The following is a 25,154-nucleotide window of genomic DNA, read 5'->3' on the forward strand; positions in this document are numbered from 1 at the left end:
TTCCTGTGCTGTGTGTGTGTGTGTGTGTGTGTGTGTGTGTGTGCACGTGCGTGCGTACATTATGTTACCATAACAGCTGGTTGCCTTGGCAACAAGGACAATACCCTCAAAGAGAAAAAATGACAGGGGGGTATTGTTGCACAGAACGTCATCTGCTGTAGTAAGGATGAAAACACACACGTTGCTTGTATGTGGCAAGTTGACTAATTTTGTTTAATCTTTTACAACATGAACCACACAGCTACTGGTCGGCCAATCACATCACTTTATCTTGTCGGCAACGTTGCAAAAAAGAAAGTACAGCCTTATGTGATCTGTATGTTTCACTTCCACTTCACATCTGGGAGTTACTTTGCAAGATGGCCAACAACACAGTGTCAATGTGCACGCACAAACATACAGTGTAATGGCAGCAGCCCTGTATAATGAGTCAGTCCTGTAGATCAATACAATCACTCAGTCTCAATGATCTCATCTTCCTCCCCTCTGAGTGGGTGTGGGAGGAGGGTGGGTGCAGGGAGAAGGAGAGAGAGCACAGGAAAGGAGAGATGGAAGTCAGATGGAGGGAGGGAGATTCCAGAGCCAGCAGTGGCTCAGAGAGATGTTTTTACCATCAATCTGAAACACACACTCATACACAGAGGCGGGCTAAGGCAACGTCCTGGACAGTGAGCGAGAGAGAGTGTGTGTTTTTCTGTGTGTGGTGGCAGACTTTGCACAGTGTGACAGGCCCAGTCATCCTAGAGCTGCACTGCAGGACTGAGTGTGTTTGTTGGGGACAAGAGCCAGTCTGGTTGACAAAGACAGCTGGTGACACCTTAAGCGGGCACACACAAGGGCTGGCACTGACATGAAACACACATACAGAGCATGAAATCTGATACAAGATTCAGTGTATGAGGTCATATGAATGTGAGGTGTGGTTTTGGGGTGTAATAGACAGAGCTACAGTATGGCAGACAATTCAGAGGCTATATATAGAGAGTAAAGGATGTGTAATAGAGAGGGGGGGTGGTGCCAGGCTTTAGAGCAGTGCTGCTAGTCTGTCTCAGAGGAACCACAAAGTGGAAGTGAGAGACAAAATGGAAGGACATAAGCTGAAGAGTCTATACAATAATACACAAACCATCACATGTAGCAGTACACAGTAGTGTTATTGAGTACAATTTGGGAAATAGTATTGATTTCTGCCATTTATACATTTTTCACTTAAGAAACTACTTGGACTCAAACCAAGAGGACAAGCTCATCCTAGACTTGCACTCACTGCTCAAGATAATAAAGGGATGAACAAAGAAAGACAATCTTATAATCCCTTTTGCAAAGAATGACAAATTATAACAGTAAGTGTATGTTGGCTATATAATGCCTGAAAACAGGTTTGTACAGGTTCATGTTTGTACGTGTTTGTTATCCATGTAAGGAAATTACCACAAAGCATACAAAGTATTTGTGTGTATCTTAAAGTTGTTTTTACTTCAGCATTTCAGACGCAAGAAAAAAACTGACATGTCCCTTCCAAGTTCAGTTTAAGAACAAATACAAACATTTTCGTGAATGAGTTTCACTTTAAATAGAGCATAACCGAAAGGAGATTCAGGGTGGGGATGAGTTAAATATCTCACCTGTGCCCAGATATCCTTTGAAGCGCTCTCCCATACGGTCCACAAACGCACCACAGATGTCTATCCCCAACAATGCCACCTACAAAACAAAAGCAAAGGGGCAAGGTTATAGAGGGTCATACACAATAATTATACAAAGTATGTAACCATGTTGTGCCCTCTTTATACCATCTGCATTACAGCAGCTAATGGAATGAAACATTCATTTGCACTTTTTTGTTAAGAAAAATAGTAAAATCAAAATGACTTCCAGATATAAACATGATGACTTCAGCCAACTGTTGAATAAAATGTTGAGGTGACAACACGTTAAGATGCACTGCGTCTCTCTTGTCTACTGGCACTGTGGCTCAGCAATAAAAGACAAAAATGGCTTGTGATATGACTCGTAGGGGGAAGGTAGACTGGATTTTTGTCCAGTGGTTAAGTTGAGTTTTCCACTGTGTTTCTGATTAGGATCACATCCCACACTGCGCTGTGCTCCTGGAATGCTTGTTTTGGCAGCTCTGTGGAAACACTGAACAGTCCAAAAAGAAAGTCCATTTAAACATTATTCTCTAGACTCCTCTGTCCTGTGTTGACTGCAGCTTTTTCCCTATTTTAGTCAAAGGAAGAGCAGAGCCAGGTAACCACAGAAACAACAAGGGGGAGGATGGGGGCGATGAGGAAAAACACGAACGAAGGCCAAGTAATACCAGAGAAAACAAAAATCACCTGGAGAAGAAACACGAGCTCTAGGTCACTATGATGACTCCCTCATACTGACCTAATTTAAGGGGAGGAGGGGAGGAAGAGAGGAAAAACAGCAGGAGACAGAAGAAACAATATAGAAAGGAAACAGCCCTGAGGCCTCCCCTCCCCCCTCCTCCACCCAGCACCCCAACAAGCTCAGTGCCCACAACCATATGGCATCTTCACTTGGACAGAGACAGAGAGGAGGAGATAGAGGACGAGAGAGGGATGGGACTGGGCTTGTTATCTACCTTGGACAGTAGAAAGGTGGAGAAAGAGGGGAGGTTTTCTCCTGCTCTAAAGTCCTCGTGCAGTGAAAAGTCTGACTTAGGGTGAGGAGGGAATGATGGAGGAAAGAAGAGGGGGAAAAGAAAGACCAAATGGGCATTTTGGTAACCCCCGAATACTAAAATAAAAGGATAATTTTTACACACACGTTCTACAACACACTGCAAACTTCCTAACATCAGTGCGACTGAGGTATGCTGGAGCATGAATGGTGTGAGTGAATGGTTCTTTGTGAAGACTCAGGTTGGTGCTCATGTTTAGTCCGCTAATTCGCATACCATGTACAGGGTTTACTCTGGCTTCTAGAGAGGCTTAAAGTGGGTTTTGGACAGAAAAACAGGGTCCAAAAGCTCACACAGCAGCCTTTGCGAGTGGACAAAATGTGCAAAGATGGAGATTAGTGCTGAACAGCAACAGATAAATTGACAATAAAAATAATTGCTAGCTGCAGCTCTAGTAGAGCCATTAGATCCTCAAAAACAACGTTTTTGGATGGGCCGCCTGATGGCTTATTTGACAGTGAATGGGGGCCTATGTGAGGCCAAATCCCTGCTCAAGCGGTGTTGCTAAATATATACACACTTTACTCAGAAGCATGAGGCAAATTGCTGTTACACTGAATTTTGTATTACAAGGCAATGGCAAAACGCGCCTTTGTTTCATGAAGAGCCAGATTACATTAGCCTATTTTATTGCCATATTAACCCAGTTACATTTAGATTGTAACAGGGTTTTCGCTAGCCCACACCACCGCTAAGCATGGTGCCTAACATTACTGAGGATGATGGCAACAGAATGGGAAAGACATGGTATACCTTAATTTTCTGTATTTTAGCTTTTTTTGAGATTTGACCAACTAACCCTAACCCCAATGAGCACCTGGAGATATTCTCCTTAGCATAATCAAGCATGTGGGACACTCCATCTTAATTTAAACAAAATCACAAATATCAGAGTGTCTGGTCATGGCAGCCTGGTAACAGAATCAACCCTCGATCAGCCCAGTCAGTGTCCAGTCATCTGGCCCTCCTGCCCATAAATGCAGCATGAAATATTAATGCCCTCTGTTTGTGCGTCTCACATAGGCACCAAAGGCCTCTGATGTTGTGAGAGCTAAGCTTATGAACTGAATCTACTGCTCTACCTACTGAAAGAGGGAAGAAAGAAGGGGGAGAAACTGACTCATTGTCAAAAAAAGACACAGACAAGGACACACAAGTGAAATAGAGAGATGAAGAGAGCCAAAAAGGGACAGAAATACAGTATTTTATCCATTTCTAAAAGAGGAACTTGGGGGCAAAAGTCTTATGTGAACATTTATTGTATTTGAGTTGTAACTTGTGTTTTCCACTCACCTACCCTTGGTCCATTTATCACTCTAGTTCTTGATCCCCCCCCTAACTCCTTCATTCTCCACCTCTTTTCAGCTCTGCATCATCTCTCTATTCTTCACTCTCCCTGTGCTGACTCAGCATTTTGCTTACAGTTACGTCCTCCATCCTTTTGCCCGACAGGGAGCCAGCATCACTAAAAGCCTGCTCTATGAAGGCCTCGGGGGTCACAGATCACTCGCTCATCATTATCAGACACTGATCTGAGCTCAAGTTACTGTGCCATCCACATAAAAGAACAAATCTGAACAAAGGGACATGTCAGCTTGTTACAGCTAGACTTAGAGATGGCAATTTCACTTTTTCACATGTTGGGTCTGGTCATTCATTTGAGAGGATGCAAGAACACTGACAGTGCCAACAGTCAACACTGAAAACAAGGAGAAAATTGCATAGTACCACATGATTCTGATATAATCCAGGGCAAAAGATTTAAGTTGTCCTATGTTAGACATATAACCACATTAATCTTTAAGTCTAAACTGCAAACTTTCATAGAAATCCCAGAATGGTTTGCTAATATTGAGAAAGATCTCAACATGAGACCCCCCTCCATACTTCTATGAATGTCTACAGTTATCTCATCTATAATCATCTTAAATGCACTATTGGTAGCTTAAATTTGTTTTGAGACAGACGCAAAACCACAACATCACGGAACTTTGCAGAATCTGTTAATCAGGATGCTAAGAGGAAAATTGCTAATACCTCAAAAGTCTTAATTTGTCAATAAAAGAAGTTGAACTGGTACTTGAAATTAGTGTAGGCGATCAAAATAGCAGTATGTGTGCATCTTTATCAACTTGTGACAACCAAGTCAAATGAGCATTTTGTACCACTAAAAAGAGAGACCAAGAGAGGATGCTTTTGTTATGCTGAATGCACAATTTCCACACTCATACAGTCTTGCTGAGGTCTGCATACCAGCGCAGACAATATTAATTAGTTAAAACAGAGAGACTTTGGAGTCAGATTTCAGAATGCCCTGAAAAGAGATTTCAGACTGTTTTGACTTGCTGTCTGAATGGATGTGATACCTTGGCAAAAATGTCACATTCCAGTCTTTCCGAGATATGGCAGAGTGCAGACGAGGCCACCACTCAAACAGAGAGAGAGAGCATGAAGCAGGAGAGAGAATGAAGAGAAAAATTGTGAAACGACAAAAGGAGAGAATGAGAGAGAGTGTGTGTCTGTATGTGTGAGATAGAGGGAGAGAAAACGAGAGAGAAAGGGATAGATGGAGAGAAAGCATGGGTCATAACAATGAGTCTTGAAACCCCTCCCCCATCCCATCCAGTGCTCCAGTGGTCTACAGTCCTGACAATGGGTCCCCTAAACACAGGCACAGTCTCAGCCAAAACAACAATATAAACTCCAACAGACCACAGGAATGCCCTACAAATGTCATCCTCTGTCACTGGGATGATATCTAAAAATGTCTGCCTCTTGTGATCCAAGAATAGACTATTAGATTGTCAAAAAGAAACGCAGTCTTCAGCTTTTTCTAGATTTGGTAAGTAGATCTTCTGACTTGGCTGATGTCAGATAAGAAAAGGGCCTAAAGTTAGATTAGCTCTGTTTTAGAGGGGATCAGACAGTCCTCTTCATACCACTAAGGCGATGACAGCTCGTTTCCTCTTGGCACACAACATTACATTTTCATTACTCCCATCTCTCTATCGGATCACTGGGTAAACTGGTGGAAAATAAGTCATAAACAGGCCGGAGGGGTGACTGCTGCACTGATACTCTGATACCCTCATACAATGACTGGCCAAGATCTCTCACCTTGAAATTGCTGGAGTTCACCCATCCCGTTAGCTCGTCCACGGTCTTATCCAGCCGGGGTTTGTCCTGCTCCACGTCCGGGGAGCGCTGCGGGTCGTTCAGGTAGTCAATGAGATCCTGACCGACCTGCAACCTGCGCGTAACGTCTTTCTGCACTACCTGCTGGTAAAAATAGTCCATGTTGTCATGTTCCTCCATTGGGCACTCAGTGCCGTGTGGCCAGCCACTGAAGCCGGCCGAAGACAGGAGACAGTGGTCGGTGGGACGGGGTGTGAAGGACCGAAAAAGATGTTAACTGTAGTTCCGTGGAGCAGGAGGAAGAGTGTGGGGTCTGGACTGCGTCTAACTGATGTTTGATCATCAACATACAATCCCTTATACAAATAGATTAATTTAACACACAAATCATCCCCCTGCCCAAATCAAAAGCTCAACTTTGTACGACAAAGACTTAGCTCGCTAGCTTCCTTACTATAAAACGTAAGCTCATACGGTTAACTTAAACTTCGACAAAAGTTCAGGAAACGTGTAATTGTAGTGGACCCCAGCAGGTTCGTTCAATATATCCGTATCAAAACAAGCAGGCAACACTCGTTGGCTATCTGTTATGCTAACAAAAATAGCACCTAGCTAGTTAGCACAGCTACCCAAACAAGGATAGACTGCTTCACATCAGCTAGCTCAGCTAGCTAACGTTAGTTGTCCACAGGCCTAACGCCTGGCTCTACTCCGCTTTTATATTCCATGACCACAGGCTGGAAAGTCTGCTGAGCTTTCAGCTGTCGACTCCTTCAGCGCCAAAGTTGCACCAAACTTCCACAATTACGGCTCAGCTCCAGTTTCGCGGTAACTGGTTTCTCTTTAATCCAGGAATAATCACCGCTACCGCTAAACCCGTTAAGAGGCGCTGAAAGCTTGCGCGCTGCCGGGGACTGCAGTTTACCAGGGGGCGCAACCGCAACCGATCAACGATCAGGCCGATGGGTCTTCGAGCACCGCACAGCTGGCCAACAAAATGCCTGATGTAAAAATGTCTAATTATCAAGTGTACAGTGGACCGCACTTGTCTTTAAATAGGGAGATAGATACGCCAGTATTAAGTAAAATTATATTTTTTGTTATTTCGTACGGTAAGGTTATTTCTGTTTTCTGTAACACAGACATGGATCAAACACACCACACTGTTTATGTGGGTGTGTCTGCCGTCTACATGGCTCTTGGGTGACATCTAGCGGCTTAGCTGCGGTATGGCATGTATTGAGTTTGCCGCAGTTTACTCTAAAGTACTCTTTAGATACTGGGAGACAAAATCTCACACTGGAGAGACAAAGCACATTTACTATTAGTCACTTTTATTTATTCATTTGTTTATTTTTTTCATTTATTTCTTTATTTTCTTAAACATAAAACTGTTAAAACAGCTGTCAAAGAGAGGGCATTAGTATCACAGCCAGTCAAGTCAGCTATGTATCGGAGTCCATCTGAGTCTTTCTTCATCTTTCCGTCTGCTCTCCTTGCTTCAGTCCTATCCATAGTCCTGCCAATCTCCCCAGTCTTTGAGCACTTGCCAGTCTCTTGTTTAGCACAATATTGCAAGCTGCTTCTGTTTTGTTGTATTTTCAGTGCTTTGAGTAGTGGTATTTTATTCTCCATACATGAGTTATTCTGCATGGTAAGACAGATAACATTGAGATCCTGTTGATCTGAAGGAGTGTCTCCATAGAGTGAAATAAACTGTTGGTTCTGGGGCTTTCCAGTCACTGCATATCACATTCCTGTTGTCACATAATGTATGTTTTGTAGGATTGGGATTGAGTGGGAATTTGTTGCTGATCAATTAAATACACAAGATTGGCTGATCTCACCAGACCTGTGCCTCATGTGCCACTTGGGTCATTAAGTGAGTGGAGTATATTGAATACAGGCAATTCATCATATCCTAAGTCATCAGTAAATTGCCAATTACACAAAACTACACTAAATTAACTTTCAAATACATAAATTCTTGTGATTGTCAAAAAGTTGTGGTGCCTTTGCTTACATTCTCACACCTATTAACTCAGCTTTAAGAAAATTTCCGTTTCATTTTGAAGCAAAGTTGCACCGTTAGCCCTGATTGATATCCAAATACACACAGCAATAAATTTGAATAATGGACTCCATAGTCCAGTTAAAAACAGTGGGTATACCACAGTTGTACCAGTGTTATTAAACTCACTCTGAATAGTAGGGAGACTGGAAACCAACTGATGTAAACAAGTTTGTCTGTGGTGCTAACCTAATCCAGGATGTAAACAAATGGTTAAGTGGTCAAGTAGGAGCTAGTGCACAGGGCTACTGACAGGATTGGATCAGGGCCTATGAGCCAACATAACCACGCAGTACACAGGAGAGGCCACTCATCCCAGTTGCATACAGAGTCAACATAATGCTTTTAGACGCTGAGGGTCTGAATCATAGGTCCTTTTTTGTCAAACAGTTTCTTCTTTTCTACTTCAAAAAGAGTGTCAAACATATCTCCCTCTCTGAATAGACAGGCATGGACAATTACAATAAGCACTGAAAAAAACAAAAACAATTTTTTGTTGGCCAACCCCAATTTTGAGTGAGTTGCCATAAGTGTAATTCTTTTTACCATTGCAAAACATTCTCTGTACGAACAGAATCAAAATCTCAACAAAAGTTTCTCAGATGCACAAATATGTCACATGTCCCATTCTGTACTTTTTTTCTCAACTCTTCCACAGTAGAGAGTTGAGCTGGCTGTGCCAAAGCGTCACTGTTTATATCCAGAAGATCTGCATTTCCCACAATCCAGCTCTCCTCTCCCTCCATGCTGCATGTTTATTGGTCAAAGCAGAATGAATCACAGGATGGTCACATAGAGGTGTCATGTGATTGGTTGAGATGATACTCCACAGCGAGCGAACTGTTGTCCAAGATGACAATATCGTCTTTTTTTTTTTGTTTGAACATGATGCATTGTAGTTCCACTGTCCAGACACCCCCTTCCTCCCATCTCCAACTGTCCAGATGCAGTCCTCTACACCCACAGGTGGGGGGTCAGGGGTGTGAGGAGCAGAATGGAGTGGAGAACCTGTTTGTCTTTACAGTGAGAAAGAGAGAATGAGACAGAGAGAGAAAAAGAGAGAGTCCATCCATCCATGTTCTTACCACCCACCCCTCCATGCCCAAACCCAGGGGCTGCTGCAATGCTGATCGGTGAGCAAGAGGAGAGAGGAGGGGCGGGTTCAACTGATCAGGGATCAGTGGAGATCAGTCTATGTATTGATCAGTGATCAGGAGCAGTGAGTGGGTCCAGCCCCTCCTCTCTCCTACACCTACCCCAGTCCTCCCCCCGCCCACCCTATTTCAGCTCATATCAGAGCAGCAGGACCTGTAGACAGAGGTGGCCCCCCCTGGCCCTCCACTGTCAGAGGATGATGCAGCAGCGGCACAGACGCTGGCCACCTCCATGTACAGAGGGAGGGGGTGTCACTGGGGCAAAGTAGGCGTGGACCTTGATCTCTGGAAGGTGGGCCTGTGTAGGGAAGAGATTTGTTAATACAAGGGTATAAAAAGAAAAAGAAGCATATAATCAGGATTTTCTTCTGCATCCGACAACCATTACATTTTTCCTTAAAGGAGTAGTTTGACGTTTTGGTAAATACACTTATTCATACAGTTAGATGAGAAGATCAATGTCATTCTGATATGTCTCTGTTAAATATAAGGCTACAGCCAGCAGCCGGTTAACTTAGCTTAGCATAAAGACTGGAAACAGTCATAGCAATTTCCTGGAGGTGTTACTATTCCCAGCTAAAAATAGTCCGACACATAACCCCCAGTAAAAACCCCAAATTGACGTTTTTTTACTTTGGTTTTTGTACAAACAACATGTGCCATGTTTATTAGTGAGCTTTGGAGCTTTTAGTGAGTCCTACCTACTGGTAGGACAGAGCCAGTCTAGCTGTTTCCCCCTTTTTCTTGTTTAGCTAACCAGCAGCTGGCCTTATATTTAACGATCACATAAGAGAGTGGTATCGATCTCCTCGTCTAACTCTGGACAAGAAAGCAAATAAATGTATCTCCCAAAATGTTGAACTATTTCTTTATTACAGTGTGTGATTTTTAGATTAAATAAGGTAGAGAACAACTAAGCAGAGACGTGATTTTAGTAAGTCACTGATCCAATCCCCAACAAGAGCAGAATCTATGTGATCAAACCCCACAATTTCCACTGACCCGGATGCGTTTGATGCCAGCCCTGGTGACTTGCTGACAGTCGTAGAGCTCAATGCGCTCCAGGCGATGGCAGCTCTTCAGGTGCTCCAGGGTCACATCAGTGATGAGGGGGCAATTGTCCAGCTCCACCACAGTGAGGCGCTCTTGGCCACAGGTACTGCTGCTGAGAGCTCTTATGCCATCATCTGTGATCAGCTCGCAGTGGGACAGGGACTGTCCGGGGCACAGCAGACAGGGTGGAAGACACACAGATAGATGGATTAAAGCTCCGTATGCAAGCAGACCTGGCACACAGGTGAGACACCAGAACTGCAGTTGTAAATGTTTACCAGTGCTTGCAGGCGAGGGCAGTGGATAGACAGCTGAACCAGGGTGTTATCTGTCACCTGTGGAGAGGACAAGGTTGATTAACATACTGTTCTCACATGTCTGGAGACAGTTAAGAGTCTTAATTCACAGTTTTTGGAAACGTGGCTTGCATGTTCATATCTAGTTTTGTATCCCCTAAAACTTTTTCTTCTGTGTCACTTCTATTTCATCTCCCTCTCTGCTTTCTGTCAAATCAATTTAAATACTGAGGTCACCAGTCTGCTCACTCTCCCTCTTGGCAGGAAACATTTCCTACAATCTAATCTCTACCCAGACGAATAGATCAAAGTCAAGAATGATTCCAGATTCAACATAAATAAATACCATGAGCCTAAATAAATAAATAAATAAATATGGAAACAAATTTTCTTACCAAAATACATTCTTCTAAGTCCATTTTTTCAAGCTCATGACAATTCTGTGAGGAAAAACAGAGATCATTCACTGAAACTCAGAGATATCGAGGTGAAATGGACCCAACAAAAAGTTCACAGAAAGAGAAAACACGACAAAAAGAACAACATGAAACTCACCCTGGCGAGCACAGTGAACCCAGCATCCGTGACATGGGAGCATCGTGCAGCTTCAAGAATCCTGAGAACACACACACAACTTGTAAAGGCTATTTGAGGAGGGCATGGCTTAGCATGGTGTGTTACCAAGGTTAATCAAAATAACAAGGCAGTATTTGGGTATGAAGAGGGGGTAAACACAGATTTGGGATTGTGTATCAGACCTGAGATCGTAACCTTGTCTGTTCAATCATTTCCAAGCTTTAGACAGTGTGTGGGAACTTTTCGTTTTGTTTCCTCTGAAGTGATTGCTCTGACGCACCTGTCTCTCAAGACTTTTATATGTTTACAAGTGTGTGGAAGGACAACACTGATGAAAAAGAGACTTTCTGTGGATTCTGGCATTTTCAAGTAGCTAAAATTAACCACAAATACCAATGATAATTGTAGTGAATTTTTTTTGGAAATGATAGTAGTCACACTGCCTGAGAGGTAGATTTGGTGGATACTGAAGCAAGCTGCTGACGTCCTTGTGATGGATGTGTGTGTCTGTGCATATGTGTGTGTTTTTCTCACTTGAGTCGGGGACAGTTGAGTCCCATCGCAGTGAGGGAGGCATCAGTGATGTTACTGCAGCCAGACACACAAAGGATCTGTAGCTTGTGGCATCCTCGGCACAGACTGACCAGACCATCATCTGTTATTTGCTGGAGGCAACAGACACACAAGACAAATTACAAAAACACAGAGGCATACAGACACATCCCTCATGCATTATTATCAGCCCCCCCCCCCCCCGCATCCCACAACAAATGTTTGTCTTACTGTGCAAGACTGCATGTTGATGGTGGTGAGTTCTGGGCAGTGTTTCTGAAGGTGTTTCAATGCTCCATCGTCCAGCTAGGTTGAAATAAAAAAGGCCCAGCATTTTTAATCAAACACCTGAATCAATAATTTATGTATGTGCCTCTGTTTACGTGTGTTGATGTATCTGCTAATAATCAACAGTGGCTTGTAATTGAATGACTCTCAAAACTTAAAATGCCCCCAAATAAATGGGAGAAACCTTTGCTCAATTTCGCCCCTGTTTTTCAGATGAGTTCTATTCACATGTGCCTGCTGATCCCTGTGAGGACCAAAAGATGATACGTGAGTGGTTCATGGTATTTCTTTCCAGGTAAGAAAAAAAGACTTTGGCTATAAAAACAACAACAACTGAGCACACAGCCTGAGGAAAATATTGGCTCTACCGAGGTAGCAGAAAAAGAAAATGCCAGCCCGACACAAACCACTGCATCAACAAAAAAACCAACCAATGAGATTAAAATACAAGTAAAAAACCCAAATTCCATGGGATGGAAAATGTGCTGTGTTGGGAGTAGGGAAAAAGGCACATTGCTCTTCATTAAGTAATCTTTCTGCAGTGGGAAAGAAGTGTGGCTTGTGGTTATGTTTTTTAGTAATCTGGGAATCTATAAGTATTTGTAGTTTTCTGTAGTGCTACCATTTTTCTCAGCTGAAGCATTTTGAAAGCTGTGGTCACCTCCAGAGGACCCTGTTTACTGTAAACTGCAGTGAACAGTTTCCTCTGCCAGCAGGTAACACAAGACACAGCGTCTTGATGCATGGGAAAATTAAAAAAACATATAAAAATCAGGTGAAAACCTTTTAACCAATTGACTTCTTTTAAGAAATCTTGGCATTTTATGGTGAACATTTGTGAAAAGATGAGCCTTAATTATGGTATTTTATTAATTTACTTTTTATCTTTTATGATATTTGGGCTACATATGTGTACAAGTACATATATTAGAACAGTATTTCTCAAAACTCCAGTGAAGACGGCCTAAAAAGCCCACAGAAAGAAAAGAAAAAAATATTGCCCTGGCGTGTTTGTGTGTGTGTGTGTGTGTGTGTGTGTGTGTGTGTGTGTGTGTGTGTGTGTGCACTCCGTTACTGTACCTGTGTGCAGCCTCTGAGGAACAGTCCTCGTAAACCATTGCAGCCTCTAGCCAGAGCCTCAATGCCATCACGTGTGATCTGGTCACACCATGACAGGTTCAACATCTCCAGCATTCTGCAGCCGTCACTGAGCATGTGCACACATTATACAATGAAGACAAAGAGAAAACACACAGGACATGTGAACCAAATGGAGATATGTCTTAAAGCACACTTTGTAGAGTGTGTGTGAGGGTTTTGGGTTTAGTAAGTAGCCGGGGCAATACCAAGTGTGCGGGTGCTACCTGAGGGCCTTGAGGGAGTGGTTACTGATGGACACGCAGGAGGTGAGATCTAGCTGTTTGAGTTTGGAGCAAAACTTGCTGAGGCTGAGACAGGTGCTGTCTGTGATCTTGGTGCATCCGTTCAGGTTCAACACTTCGATGTTTCTGCAGTTCTGAGCAAATGTCCTGGGAAACAGCCGAAACAGTGGAGAGGGAGAAGGGGGAATTACTCAAGAGTCCCTTCATTGACTAAATAAGAAGTCAGATGCTGGGAGCTGCTCGGGAGCCAATTAACAGAGTCATCTACAGGCCCTTGAGAGGTTGTTGTACAGCTACTGTATATTTCTTTTTTTTTATGAAAGCTGTACTCTCCAAAGAACTGCTTGTACTTTAAAATCAGTTGCTTAAAGAGGTGATAAAAATCTTCAAGTGAAACCATGTAAATGAACACATCATGAGGTATAACAGTTTCATGTAAAAACAAAATTACATCACATTGTTCTTTTGTTTGTGTGTGTGTGTGTGTGTGTGTGTGTGTGTGTACAGTAATGTGAGATTAAATGGAATCAAAAGCAGAGTTTCCACCACAGACTCCCCTGGGACTGAAGAGGCACAAGCTGCTTAAACTTTAAACATAATCACAGGGGAACATAATCACTTTCACAGCAAGTAATCAAACCAACAAGAGAATGAGTTTTGGTAAAAGTCAAAGCAGAACCACGCTCAGAGACAAGGAGAATCTCACTTCATGGAGGCATCTCCCACACTCAGGCAGCCCCTGAGGCTCAGCTGCCTCAGGAAGCCTCCACAACGCTTCGAAATGTTCTCCACCACCCGCCCCTGAGAGACACAGGGACAGAGAGAAAGAGAGAGAGAGAGAGAGATGGACAAAGAGATGGACAGAGCCACCGGACAGGGGATCAGCTGTGACGTCACAGTCGGCACCAAAGCCTACTGACCCAGCACTAAGCCATGGGCTGGATAATGCTACTCAACAAGCATACACATGCAGCACATATAGGCAAGCACACGCATGCAAACACAAACACACACACACACACACACACACACACACACACACACACACACACACACACACACACACACACACACACACACACACACACACACAAATGCTGTCCATTCTGCCCCTTCACTCTTCCTGTTTTCTCTCTCTTAAACACACCACTCACCTCTATGTCTGTCTGGAAGTTGAACAAGTCAATCTTCTGCCAGTTACTGCCATCTAGAGCCAGGACATTCCACGCCTGAGAGGGTGACAGACAGGTTGTGGATGGAGACAGACATGTGGGTCAGACAGAGGTGGGGGACTCTGTTATCATAATATGCAGAAAAAATGAATGAACATAGTGGGTCAACCCATACTGCAGAGCAGGTTTGACTCTGTGTATACATAATCTAAGCCCACTTTCTGTTTCTTTGTTCATGTACCAGCTGCTGTTTTTGGAATTTGCTTATTTTCTTTGTTTTATATAATTGTAAACTGAAAATCTTTGGGTTTTGGACTGTTGGTCAGACAAGAAAATAATTGGCTGACCACTCATAACAATGGTTGGAAATTTAGGTACATATGAAGCTCGGCAGACAAGAGATGAACTACCTTAAAATGAATCATAGAAAAGAGATCCAACCTATACTTTGTGCTTTGTCACAGGTGCAGAGAAATAACATATACAGAAACACATTGGAGCTGTTGTGAGAGAAGCTCTACATTCACAGTCCACATGCCAGGCCCTTGTTACCATTCACAGATAGCTCATTCATAAATGGCTTTCAGCTGCAGTGCACTACGGCTAAACAGTGGTCCACTTCTACATAACCAGCAGATGGCACTATATTATGGACATTTCTGGAGAATTCAACAATGGTACACTGGTTTTAATTTAACCATACCATAGTTTAGAATTACATCAATCCATTCTTTTGAAAAGAATGAGTGTATTAGTCCACAGTGGGATGTTTGGAGGCGTAGAGAGGGAAGAGCTTACCTTGGATACTTGGGCACACCTACAGAGTGTAACCACATCTAGATAGGAGAATATTCTACAAAGAGAGACAAAAAAAAGAGCATGAGTTTGTCTTAGTTCACCGTTTCCACCTAAACTTTGTATTTGAATATCTTTCCGTTTTGTGTGATTTAATGTATGTTTGGTGTATGTTTTGAGTGCCTGTAGAAAACAGAACAATCCCCTGTGTTTGGTTGGCAGCAGGAGAGCCCCACAGACAGGTAGTGTTTGAGCTGTGGGCCGGTCAGCCACAAAGGGCTGCATGCAGCAGGCTACTGGGTCAGCTCAATCCATTAATCTGCCACTGAGTAATCTCTGGCACTCAGACAGGCAAGGCCACAGACAGCATGGGACAGACAGACATACATACAGATACAGAAGGAAACACATACATGAAACCAAACATGTATACGTAGCCGAGTTCCCAGTGATTAAATGGCCGGTTACTGCTCATAGAAGTGCCGTAAAGGGCCAATCTATAGAAAATTTGAGGCATTCAGAGAATTGTCATGGTGCCAAAGCTTTGAGTGCAGCTGGGGTCTGAATGTCCTTTTAACCCTCGGAAACAGGGGCTGGCCATTGTTTCCTTCATATAGATGCACACAAAGGCTGTGTGTTGTGATGTGTGTTAGGCCAGGGCAGGTTGGGACATGTCTGTATAATCTATACCAGAGTCTTGTGTCAGGTAACACATGCATACAATGCATGCAAAGACACACACATGACACACATCGAACACATGGACGGACACACACACACACACACACACACACACACACACACACACACACACACACACACACACACACACACACACACACACACACACACACACTCCCTGGGGTGATTGCAGGCCACCAGAGAAGCTGGTGCTCATCGATCTCCCTTCTAATAACTAGTTAATGGCTGTGACGCTGATCATTGATTGGCTGTCTGTGTTAATCAAACACAATCTGACTTTCCATTATGTGTGAGAGAGAGGCCTTTTACCGACCACAGAAGAATTCTGTTAATCATACTCACAGGGAAGCAATCAGTCAATCTGATTTGGTGAGTCCTGTTAACCTATTTGACATTTGCACTTGATAATAAAAGCATGAAGACAGATTATTGAATACAGATGGACTATAGGTGTGTCACTGACATGGACTTTCTCATGACGGTGACAAACAAAAGACAACAGAGAGGGGAGCAGGTGATGTAATAGAGCCGACATCGTGAGTATGCTTTTCACTTTACCCTAAAGCTGCCCCTGAACAATGTCAGAACAGAAAATAAGTTAGCAGGTTTCAATTGCTCCATCAAATCCTGCCTGGGTCTATTTTTTTCTGACATGGTACATACCACATAATGGGTTTTTTTAATAGAGCACAGTCCCATTTGTTGACAAAATGTACACCTGGCCCTTCAAGCATGGCTAGATAAGAGAGAGTCAAGCCATCACTGTGAGTCTAGGACTGGTTGCCATAGTAACTCCAGTTAGACATGAATTTGGGTGGTGGTAGGGAAGGTGCTGAGTCAGCGCTTCTGGGTAAGAAGACCCACTCTGAACTCTCCCCGAGGTTCGACTGTCAGACAAGGTTCCTCTATATCACAGCACAGTTTTCTCCGTTTATATCCGTGCTGCACTGGCCTAGATAACAGCTGTTTACAATGCACCACCATGAGAGGCAAGTCAGGTGCCCGCGCCCGCTCACAGTCATACATTAAACATAAACAGAAATGCTAATGAGAACACTAATTAATCAAATTAACAGGTTAATTAGCAATTATTCCTACAGAAACATACTTGCCAACACATACCACATGGGTGATCTACTCTTTTGGTGGGCGACACCTTAAAATGAAGCAGTGTCTGCTTGAAAATCCCCTTCACAGGTCACTTCCCCTTCACAGATTAATGCGTAATAAAAGTAACCGTTAGTTGTAGCCCTATTTCTTCTGAATAAGTGTTAAGGCTTGAAGAGGTAAAAGTGTTTTTTATTGAAAAAGCAAAGATCAGAGAAACATCAGGAAACAAAATCTACATTCTTGCAACCCCTTGCAACCACCTCCCCTAATCTCCAGATTAGGAACCTCTGATTTACTCTATACTCCTACTACTACTGTTTAAACCTATTTTAGGTTTATTGTGTTCAAAATGTCTACACACAGATTCATACTTTCATTATACAAATGCACCTGGGACAACAATAATATCCCGCACTGTGTGCCATGGTGACAGGGCATAACATAACAAAATTATAAATAAAGACTCCAGTCAACCCACTTTCCATGGTTTAAAAACAAGATTTACTGCCATGACAATGGGTCTTCCTCACAGCCGATGTTGTGTAAGTGTCTCAACATGACACATGTGACAGTAAGTCATGTGTTGTAGCTAATGAGTGCATGTGAGTGCATATTTTTCTGTCAACCAGTGAAAGTAGCGCTGGTGGTAATGGGTGTACTGGCAGTTTCTGTGGAGCACAGCTGGAGCAGCAGCAGAGTTCAGCACTGCGGAATTCCCCACCAGCTAAGAGAAGCTATTTTTATAGCACACAAACACAGACGTACAGTTTGCATAGGCCCAGGAGCGCTTCACACACGCACACACAGATACACATAAACATGCAGTAGTGTAGTGCAGAAATAAACAGTCCACATTATGTGTCTGCAGAGCTACATGCAGATGCATCCTTTTCAAACACACACGCGCACACTCACACAAAAATCCATATATTAATCAGTGTGGAGGATGAACATGTGTGACCGCGCGTGTGTGGTGTCAGATTTATGGGTCATGTGAGACAAAATATTGGTCTGTAGGTCACACAGTTAACAGGACCTCATTTCAGATTAGTGACCAACATACATCCTACAAAAAACACACACAGACAACGACACAGTACACACACACAACTAGTGACAAAACAAATACACCTACACACTGCTTCAGCTAATGAGTAACCCTGACCTAAGCCCTTCTCCCAGGGTATGCTGTGTTGTATTGTGAGTATGTGTGTGTGTATGTGTATGTGTGTGTTTGTGTGTGTGTGTGTGTGTGTGTGTGTGTGTGTGGTTACGTATTATTAATCTTACCTAAGAAGAAGCTCTTTGGGGAGCTTCTTGTTAATGGGGGCTTCATCGCTGTTTGAGAACACCTGCCGAGACACAAGATAAACAATAACAATGAGTGTGTGTGTGTGTGTGTGTGTGTGTGTGTGTGTGTGTGTGTGTGTGTGTTGTGTTTGTTTGAGTTGGTCAAGAGCAATGAGACAGAAACAAGACATGAGCTGTTACAATGGCAACAGAGAACAGAAAGCACAGGGCATCATTATTATCATCATCACAAACACACAGAAAATACAGATCTAGATCAGGCCACTCAAAGTGTGTTTAAAGGAGAAGTTCACAAGTCTTACAGCAATCTTCATATTCCCATATGTACATTAAAATTGTTGGTCGCCGTAGTGGTTCCTGTTGTCCATACTGGCCACTTCTTACAAGCAATTTCAAGTGAAAATCCACAGTGCTCATTCTGTATTCAGCTGAAGAAACAGTAATATGAGGCTTCAGTGCTCTGAGTGAGTCACATCAAATAGGTATCTTCCAGAGTCTTTTCAGTATAAAATTCACTCTTTTTGTTGCAATCCCTCCACCGCTGCTCAGCAAGGAGACATTCTGTGGAAACACAAAGAAACAATTTGGCACTAAAAAGACTTTGGAAGATACCCTGGACTGTAGAATGAATCTATGCACAGAAATAGGACTGTGAATTTTGTCCTCCATCACTTACATTGAAAACTCTTTAGAAAGAGATCTCATGGCAGCCAGCATGGACAAGAGGAACCAACAACCAATAACACCTTCAGAGGACATATGAGCATGTGAGTGTTGGTTTATGACAGACTTGAAAAAAAATGTTGTTTTGTAAAACTAGAACCTTTCTTTCCACTAGTGAGAAAAAAAGGCTATTACTTCTTTAAGCTATGCTAATAAACAAGCCAGAGCTACACTTGGCTTTCCACGTCCCCTCCTTACAAGCTTATAATTCTGTTAGCCTGGTCAGCTTGTTGGCATGCTTATCTCAATTAGTCTACTCACTGGATGTCTGGCCATCTGCTGAGTGGGGCACACACACACACACACACACACACACACACACACTCGCAGGCTCGCAGGTGATTCAAGTCAGACCTCTCTGTGTGAAGAACAGAGGCAGAACATTCTAGATCAGGTGGGCTGCATTCAGCCATGAATTTAAATTACGGCAAACACCCACATTCGATGTGCCTCTGCAGACACGCATCCTGCCAGTGATACACTTGCATCCTCAAAGACTCAGAAACTGTATCTAATGAGGGGGACTCCCTGCTGTGTCACACGCAAACTCAAACACCGAAATGTGGAAACACAAAGGGAAGCGAGGGAAGGCACAGGGGGAGCAAAGGTTGATTCTGAAAACGTCTTGGCTCCAGCCGTGGCAGACGCAGGCTCCTCGAAAGAGAAAGCAATAAAGGAGAGGGAAGATGGGAGGAAGAGGGAAGAAGAGGGAGGGAGGGGGAGCAGGAGGAAGTAAGAGACAGAGGCAAACAAAGAAAGGGAGCAACAGTCAAGGGCTACAGGAACAATACGTACAAAAGTCGTTATTAAAATCAGAGAGGGAGGTGAGGAAGTAAAGGACATTAGGGAGGAAGAGGGGGACCAAAAGACAAAAGAGAGGGAGTTGGTCCAGTCAAGGTCCAGCAAAACATTAACTAAGCTGGTTTGAATTTTAACAAAAGTAAAAGTAAAACAGGTAACAAAACAACAGTGGGTTGAAACATCAATCCGAGCCTATTGGTTAACTATATCCAATAATAGCTCCAGGATATAGTTAAAATGTTTTCCATCATACATACCCCTGTATAATAACACAATCTGCCCATGAGGGTTGAGGCTTAATATGATTAGGTCCTACAAAGTCTCTCTAATAAAGCACTTATCATCAGCATGTGACTTTCAGATTCAGTTATATTTAGAGCCGTGTCAATTGGGTATAAACTGACAGTAAATTGACCTTAATTGTAAAATACTGTACGTACTGAATGTTAGAAAGAGAACTCGACCTGTCCACAGACATGGCCTACAGTATATTATCTCACTGTCTCTCTAAAGCCAGAGGTGGCTTAGGATTTAGGACTAAATTTAGACTTAATTCCAAACCACCTCTGTAACACATCACTCACCTTTGACCTCTCCTTCAACAGACACATAGTCTATACACACTCTAGACCTGGTGGGCTTCACAGAAGACAGTACTGAAGCAAAATAATCTTTTCATGAACTTTAAACAAACATAACTTTTACTGTGTATTGGCATCTAGTCTGGCACTGTCCAAAGTACTTCAAATTCACATTCAGTCATTGCAGATTACTGCTGAAACAAGTAATCATTTGTCATTTATCAGGGAAAAATACCAAATATTTGCTGGTTCATCCCTGCTAGTATTCTCTCTTTTGTAAAATTTAGGGAGGTGGCTAACGGTTATTTTCATTATTGCTTAATCTTGATTAATTGATTAATTGTTTGGTCTATAAAACATCATCAAACTGTTAAAAGTGCCCAGCATAATTTCCTACAGCCCAAAGTCATCAAATATCTTGTTTTGTTCAGTTTATTACAGAATAAGACAAGAAAAAGCAGCAAATTCTCACATTTGTGAAGCTGGAACCACTAAATAGTTCATATTTTTGCTTGAAAATTGACTAATGATTAACCGATTATCAAAATAGTTGTTGCTTGTCGCTTGTCAAATCAACTAATTGATTAATCATTGCAGCTCTAATATAATTTTTAAATTGAATATTGGGGGTTTTAGACTTCTGGTCATACAAAACAAGCACTTTGACAATGTTACCTTGAGGATCTTGTTATGGACATTTTTCACTATTATTTACAGACTAAACCATTAATCAGAAGATGAAGTTGGCATACAGCCTACATGCAGTCTATTCTCCTCTTCCCTCCTTAAGTGTTATGCAACCCAAACCCAATGGAAGAAGTTGCCAGGCAGGAATGGTACTGGAATGGTACCGTATTTGCTGTGTAATCTCATCCATAAATATGGCATTAAAACAGCAAGGTTCACAGCCATCTCTGGTATGCATGCTTTATTAAAGTTATCACCTCAGCGTTCTGGTGCCCTGGTTCCCTGTGCCAGCAGAGCAGCATTCCCAAGCAGGGAGTTCCTCTCTGCAGTCATACTCCTATTCCTAGACAGTGTACAGCAGGGTGGATATGCAAATCTGGCTTTTGAACTTGCATGGCTCACGTTTAGACATTTCTTTGCCACAAAGCAACTAGAGGAAATTAGATCTGAGTCATGTAACGTGTTCAATTTCTGGCCTGCAATGCAACAACTACCAGGGGCTTGTGCCAGGTGTTCATTATAAAGCATCATCTCAGGTGTTACAAGTCCTACTCTATTACCCTACTCTTCAGTGTCTCTCTCTGACACACGCCAGCTTGTTTCCCACCATACACTGGTTTTCATCTGCCTCTAAGAAGCTTACAGCTCTGTTGAGAAACCCATCGATATGGCAACACACATCAGCACCACCACCACCTCCTGTTCTCACTCACTCACACGTAGACGTTCATACTACTGACAAGCTTGCAGCGGCTGAACACCTGACGGAGAAAGTCAAGTACCATCAAGTCAAACCCTAAAGAATCTCAGCAATGTGTTGGTGATATTTCAGATAAACAATGCTCACAGCTTAGGGGACCAGTTGGATGGGAGCTGGTTTAAGGTTTGTACACAATTACGAAGAAAACGTTGACACAACAAAACATGGTAATTATTATGTCATCAGACTGAGCACGAATCAAAGGTTTGTGAACTAAGGTGCACTTCAAAGCAATCTGTAAAACTGCAGGAAGGTGAGCAGTGGTGAAAACTAACTAAGGACATTTCCTCAAGTAGGTACATGTACTTTACATGAATATCTACATGTTATGCTGCTTTATACTTTAACTCCACAACATTTCAGAGGCAAATGTTGTACATTTCACTCCTCTACACGTATTTGACAGCTGTAATTACTGGTTACTTTGAAAATCAAGGTTTTAAATGCAAAGCAGACAATCATGTTTTAAAACATGATGTACTGTTATAGATCAAACTACCCAACAGTGTATAAAGTAGTAAAATTCACATCAGTAACATTGGGATCATTCTGCCTGCGACATGAGTTTACTTTTGATACATTCAGTACATTTAGCTGATAATACTTCGGAATGCAGGACTTTTACTTGTTTACTTACTTTTTTAACCTTGAGATGTTGCTCTTTTTACTTAGATCTGAATACGTCTTCCACTACTGCAGTTGAGTACCTGAGTTCGAGCACCTATGAAATGATGTGTGTATTCACCACTTTCCTGCAAAATGATCGTGGAAGTATGTTGTGGGAGGAAACGTGACAATTCATAGCACTCTTGTTATATATTATTACTGATACTTGACCACAAAAAAGGACCATCTGTAGCGTGCCAGTGACTCTCAAGAGAGCCACCCAAACCTCCTGTGGCACCAGTCAGTCACAGGTATCACAGGTTTGGCAGTGCTACCTGCCAAACCCAAGTGATGACTAACTGAATATACAGAATACACACTGCTTGTATTTACAACATTTCTCTCCATCTGCAGCCACAGTCCCTCTCCTGAAAGCCTGTAACCTCAGGCGACTGTGCCAGCCAGCCAGCCAGCCTCGGCCCTGATATATTGACTATCCTCGGCCACAGCCCTCCTGTCCCGCAGTCCTGAGCTCCATGTTGTCGCTGTCTACTGGTGCGGCAGGACAATAACAGGATTTCGGATTACCCTTGACCAACAAAACGCCTCGGCTCCCCGACTGCATGTAAAATTAGGAGCACAGTCTACCACACACACACACACACACACACACACACACGCACACACACACACACACACACACTTTGCTTATACAAGCCCACGACTCCCACGTCTACTAGAAACAAACAGTTTAACCGTTGGTGGTCCACTCCCTCTGTCATACCTCGAACCGGCCCTTGGTGATACCGTTCATGTCTGCGGCGGCTCGTCCCTGCTACAAACCGCGCAGACACCAGTCGAGCCGTTTGGCGAACGCCGTTATTGTTTTTGTCGCCGTTTTATTTTTGGTCGGCCGGAGTGTAGGAGCCGAGCTGGAGCTGGGTCCTCACACCCTCCCCCCCCCCCAGCCGTCAGCGAGGCTCCTGTCTCCGGGTCAGTGAGGTGGTGGCGGCGGTGAGGGTGGTGTCGGTCCGGGGCGGCCTGCGGTAACGTTAACGGTCGTTGTCTCGGAGACCAACGGCTCCCCAGCCCGTCTCATCACAGGGCTACCAAAATAACAATAATAACATGGACGGTCTGTCAAGTGACTTCACTTCCGCCTCTCCCTTCATCGCTCCAGCGCGAGTCAGCTGGCTCCTGAATCTCCCAAGTTTGCTAAAAACACACGGGAAACGCGACATTAACGCCCGCTCTCGTCTCTCGCAGCGTATGTCCCGCAACGAACACGCGTATGGCGACTGACACGGACGTTTTTCCTCAATGTTTTCTGTTTACTTGCGGGGAAGGGGAGGGTTTACGTGACGTCATTGCTGCGGGAAAAGCACGCGTGGTCGATTTGTTTTGATTGTGGGGTCTTGCCGAGGTTTTGGAAAATAACGACAAGGGGCTCCTTTTTGACCGCGTTCACCGTGGCAATCACGGGTGTCACAGCACCGAGACGTGACCTGACACGAACCTGCGGGTCTGATTAAGGGAGGGAAACACTCGCATCTGTGAACGCCAGATCCTGGATCCAAGACTTTCTCTCCATTAGAGATGTGTAACACTGTCACATTAGGCTTCAACCTGCAGACACACACATACACACACCAAAAACATTTACTGCCTGTGTAGCAACAGTGGTGGAAAAAGTAGTCCCTTATTGAAATATAAATAGGCTATAACAATGTAAAAATACTTAATTAATTTCATAGTGTTACATATATATTATAGGATTAGGATCACTAATGCATCTGTGTTGGAGTTTATTGAGGTATAGCTAAACTTAACTTCTTTATAGTTTTGGGCAGTTTAATCTGTGACAACCCCAAAGTTATAAAGACATCTCTGTCTATAATTGAGTCCTAAAAACCCTATTTCACAGTACAGTACTGTTTTTAACTTAAATCAACTTGTTAAAAAATACCTAGAAATGAACATCTGTGTGTTGATTTTTTTCCCCACTGAAAAATGCACCATGTTTTAGAAACAGATGTTTTGATGTTATGAAGAATAACCTGCAAAATATCTAAGCAACAGTAAAAAGTACAATATTCCCCTCGAAATATTTAGTAAACCTTAAAACTGCACTAAGTACAGTACTTGTACTGCACTAGCAACATTCACTGGGTATCAAATTGAAAGATCTATTTATGTCTTATTGTTTCTTGTCTCAAGATACAGACACTAATTTCTAACACATTTTTTAGTTGATTTATACCAAAACAGGCTGAAATGTCTTCACTGCACTGACAGATTGGTTTCACTTGTTTTAAGAAAATTTTTAGGTTTTTAGGACTCAATTATAGACACATATGGCTGCATAAGATTGTTTTTTTTTTTTGCAGATTTAACTGCCCAACAAAAAAGCTTACCTCCAGTTTATCGAAACAACACAACAGTACTGCATAATAAATAATGATCTTATGATATACATGCATGTAACATTAAAAGGGTCCAACCTGCATAACGAGTACTTGATACTTTATATACATTTTGTTGATGATGCTACTGTACTTTTATCTAGGTAAGCTTTTGAACACAGGACTTTTACTCGCACTGGAGTATTTTTTCATTGTAGTACTGCTACTTTTTCTTAAGTAAAGGATCTAAATACTTCTTTCACTACGGTTACTGCAGGTTTTGTAGACAG

General features: G+C 42.8%; 2 protein-coding genes across 3 annotated transcripts in view; both read right to left on the reverse strand.

The window, feature by feature from the left end:
- clasp2 (cytoplasmic linker associated protein 2) overlaps positions 1-6,182 on the reverse strand; it is a 52,938-nt gene extending 46,756 nt beyond the window's left edge. The window contains exons 1-2 of the mRNA XM_070921396.1: positions 5,825-6,182; positions 1,626-1,704 (exon numbers count right to left, since the gene is read on the reverse strand). Coding sequence (XP_070777497.1) covers positions 1,626-1,704; positions 5,825-6,022 — 277 coding nt within the window. The 5' untranslated portion in view covers positions 6,023-6,182. The remainder of the gene's footprint in view (positions 1-1,625; positions 1,705-5,824) is intronic.
- Positions 6,183-9,234: 3,052 nt separating this feature from the next.
- Positions 9,235-23,359, reverse strand: fbxl2 (F-box and leucine-rich repeat protein 2). Of its 2 annotated transcripts, none has more exons than XM_070921415.1 (14): positions 23,247-23,359; positions 18,284-18,345; positions 15,185-15,239; positions 14,369-14,443; positions 13,921-14,015; positions 13,272-13,361; positions 12,913-13,039; positions 11,776-11,850; positions 11,527-11,657; positions 10,972-11,032; positions 10,812-10,856; positions 10,399-10,455; positions 10,070-10,282; positions 9,235-9,365 (listed from the first exon to the last, which is right to left on the reverse strand). In XM_070921415.1, the coding sequence occupies exons 1-14, from the start codon at positions 23,274-23,276 to the stop codon at positions 9,258-9,260; spliced, it is 1,224 nt and encodes a 407-aa protein (XP_070777516.1). In that variant the 5' UTR covers positions 23,277-23,359; the 3' UTR covers positions 9,235-9,257. The 2 variants fall into 2 exon arrangements, with proteins under 2 accessions (XP_070777516.1, XP_070777515.1); XM_070921414.1 differs by having other exon boundaries at positions 13,197-13,361.
- Positions 23,360-25,154: the final 1,795 nt, after the last annotated feature.

This window comes from Enoplosus armatus, chromosome 16 (genome assembly GCF_043641665.1).
Source record: "Enoplosus armatus isolate fEnoArm2 chromosome 16, fEnoArm2.hap1, whole genome shotgun sequence".
Lineage (NCBI taxonomy): Eukaryota > Metazoa > Chordata > Actinopteri > Centrarchiformes > Enoplosidae > Enoplosus > Enoplosus armatus.

Coding starts and splice junctions, on each gene's coding strand:
- fbxl2 (XM_070921414.1), bottom strand. CDS start 23,276: ATGAACGGTATCACCAAGGGCCGGTTCGAG. Junction 13,362..13,920: donor GTGGGAGATGCCTCCATGAA/GTGAGATTCTCC, acceptor GCTGTTTCCCAG/GACATTTGCTCAGAACTGCA. Junction 13,040..13,196: donor CACTCCCTCAAGGCCCTCAG/GTAGCACCCGCA, acceptor GCACATGCTCAG/TGACGGCTGCAGAATGCTGG.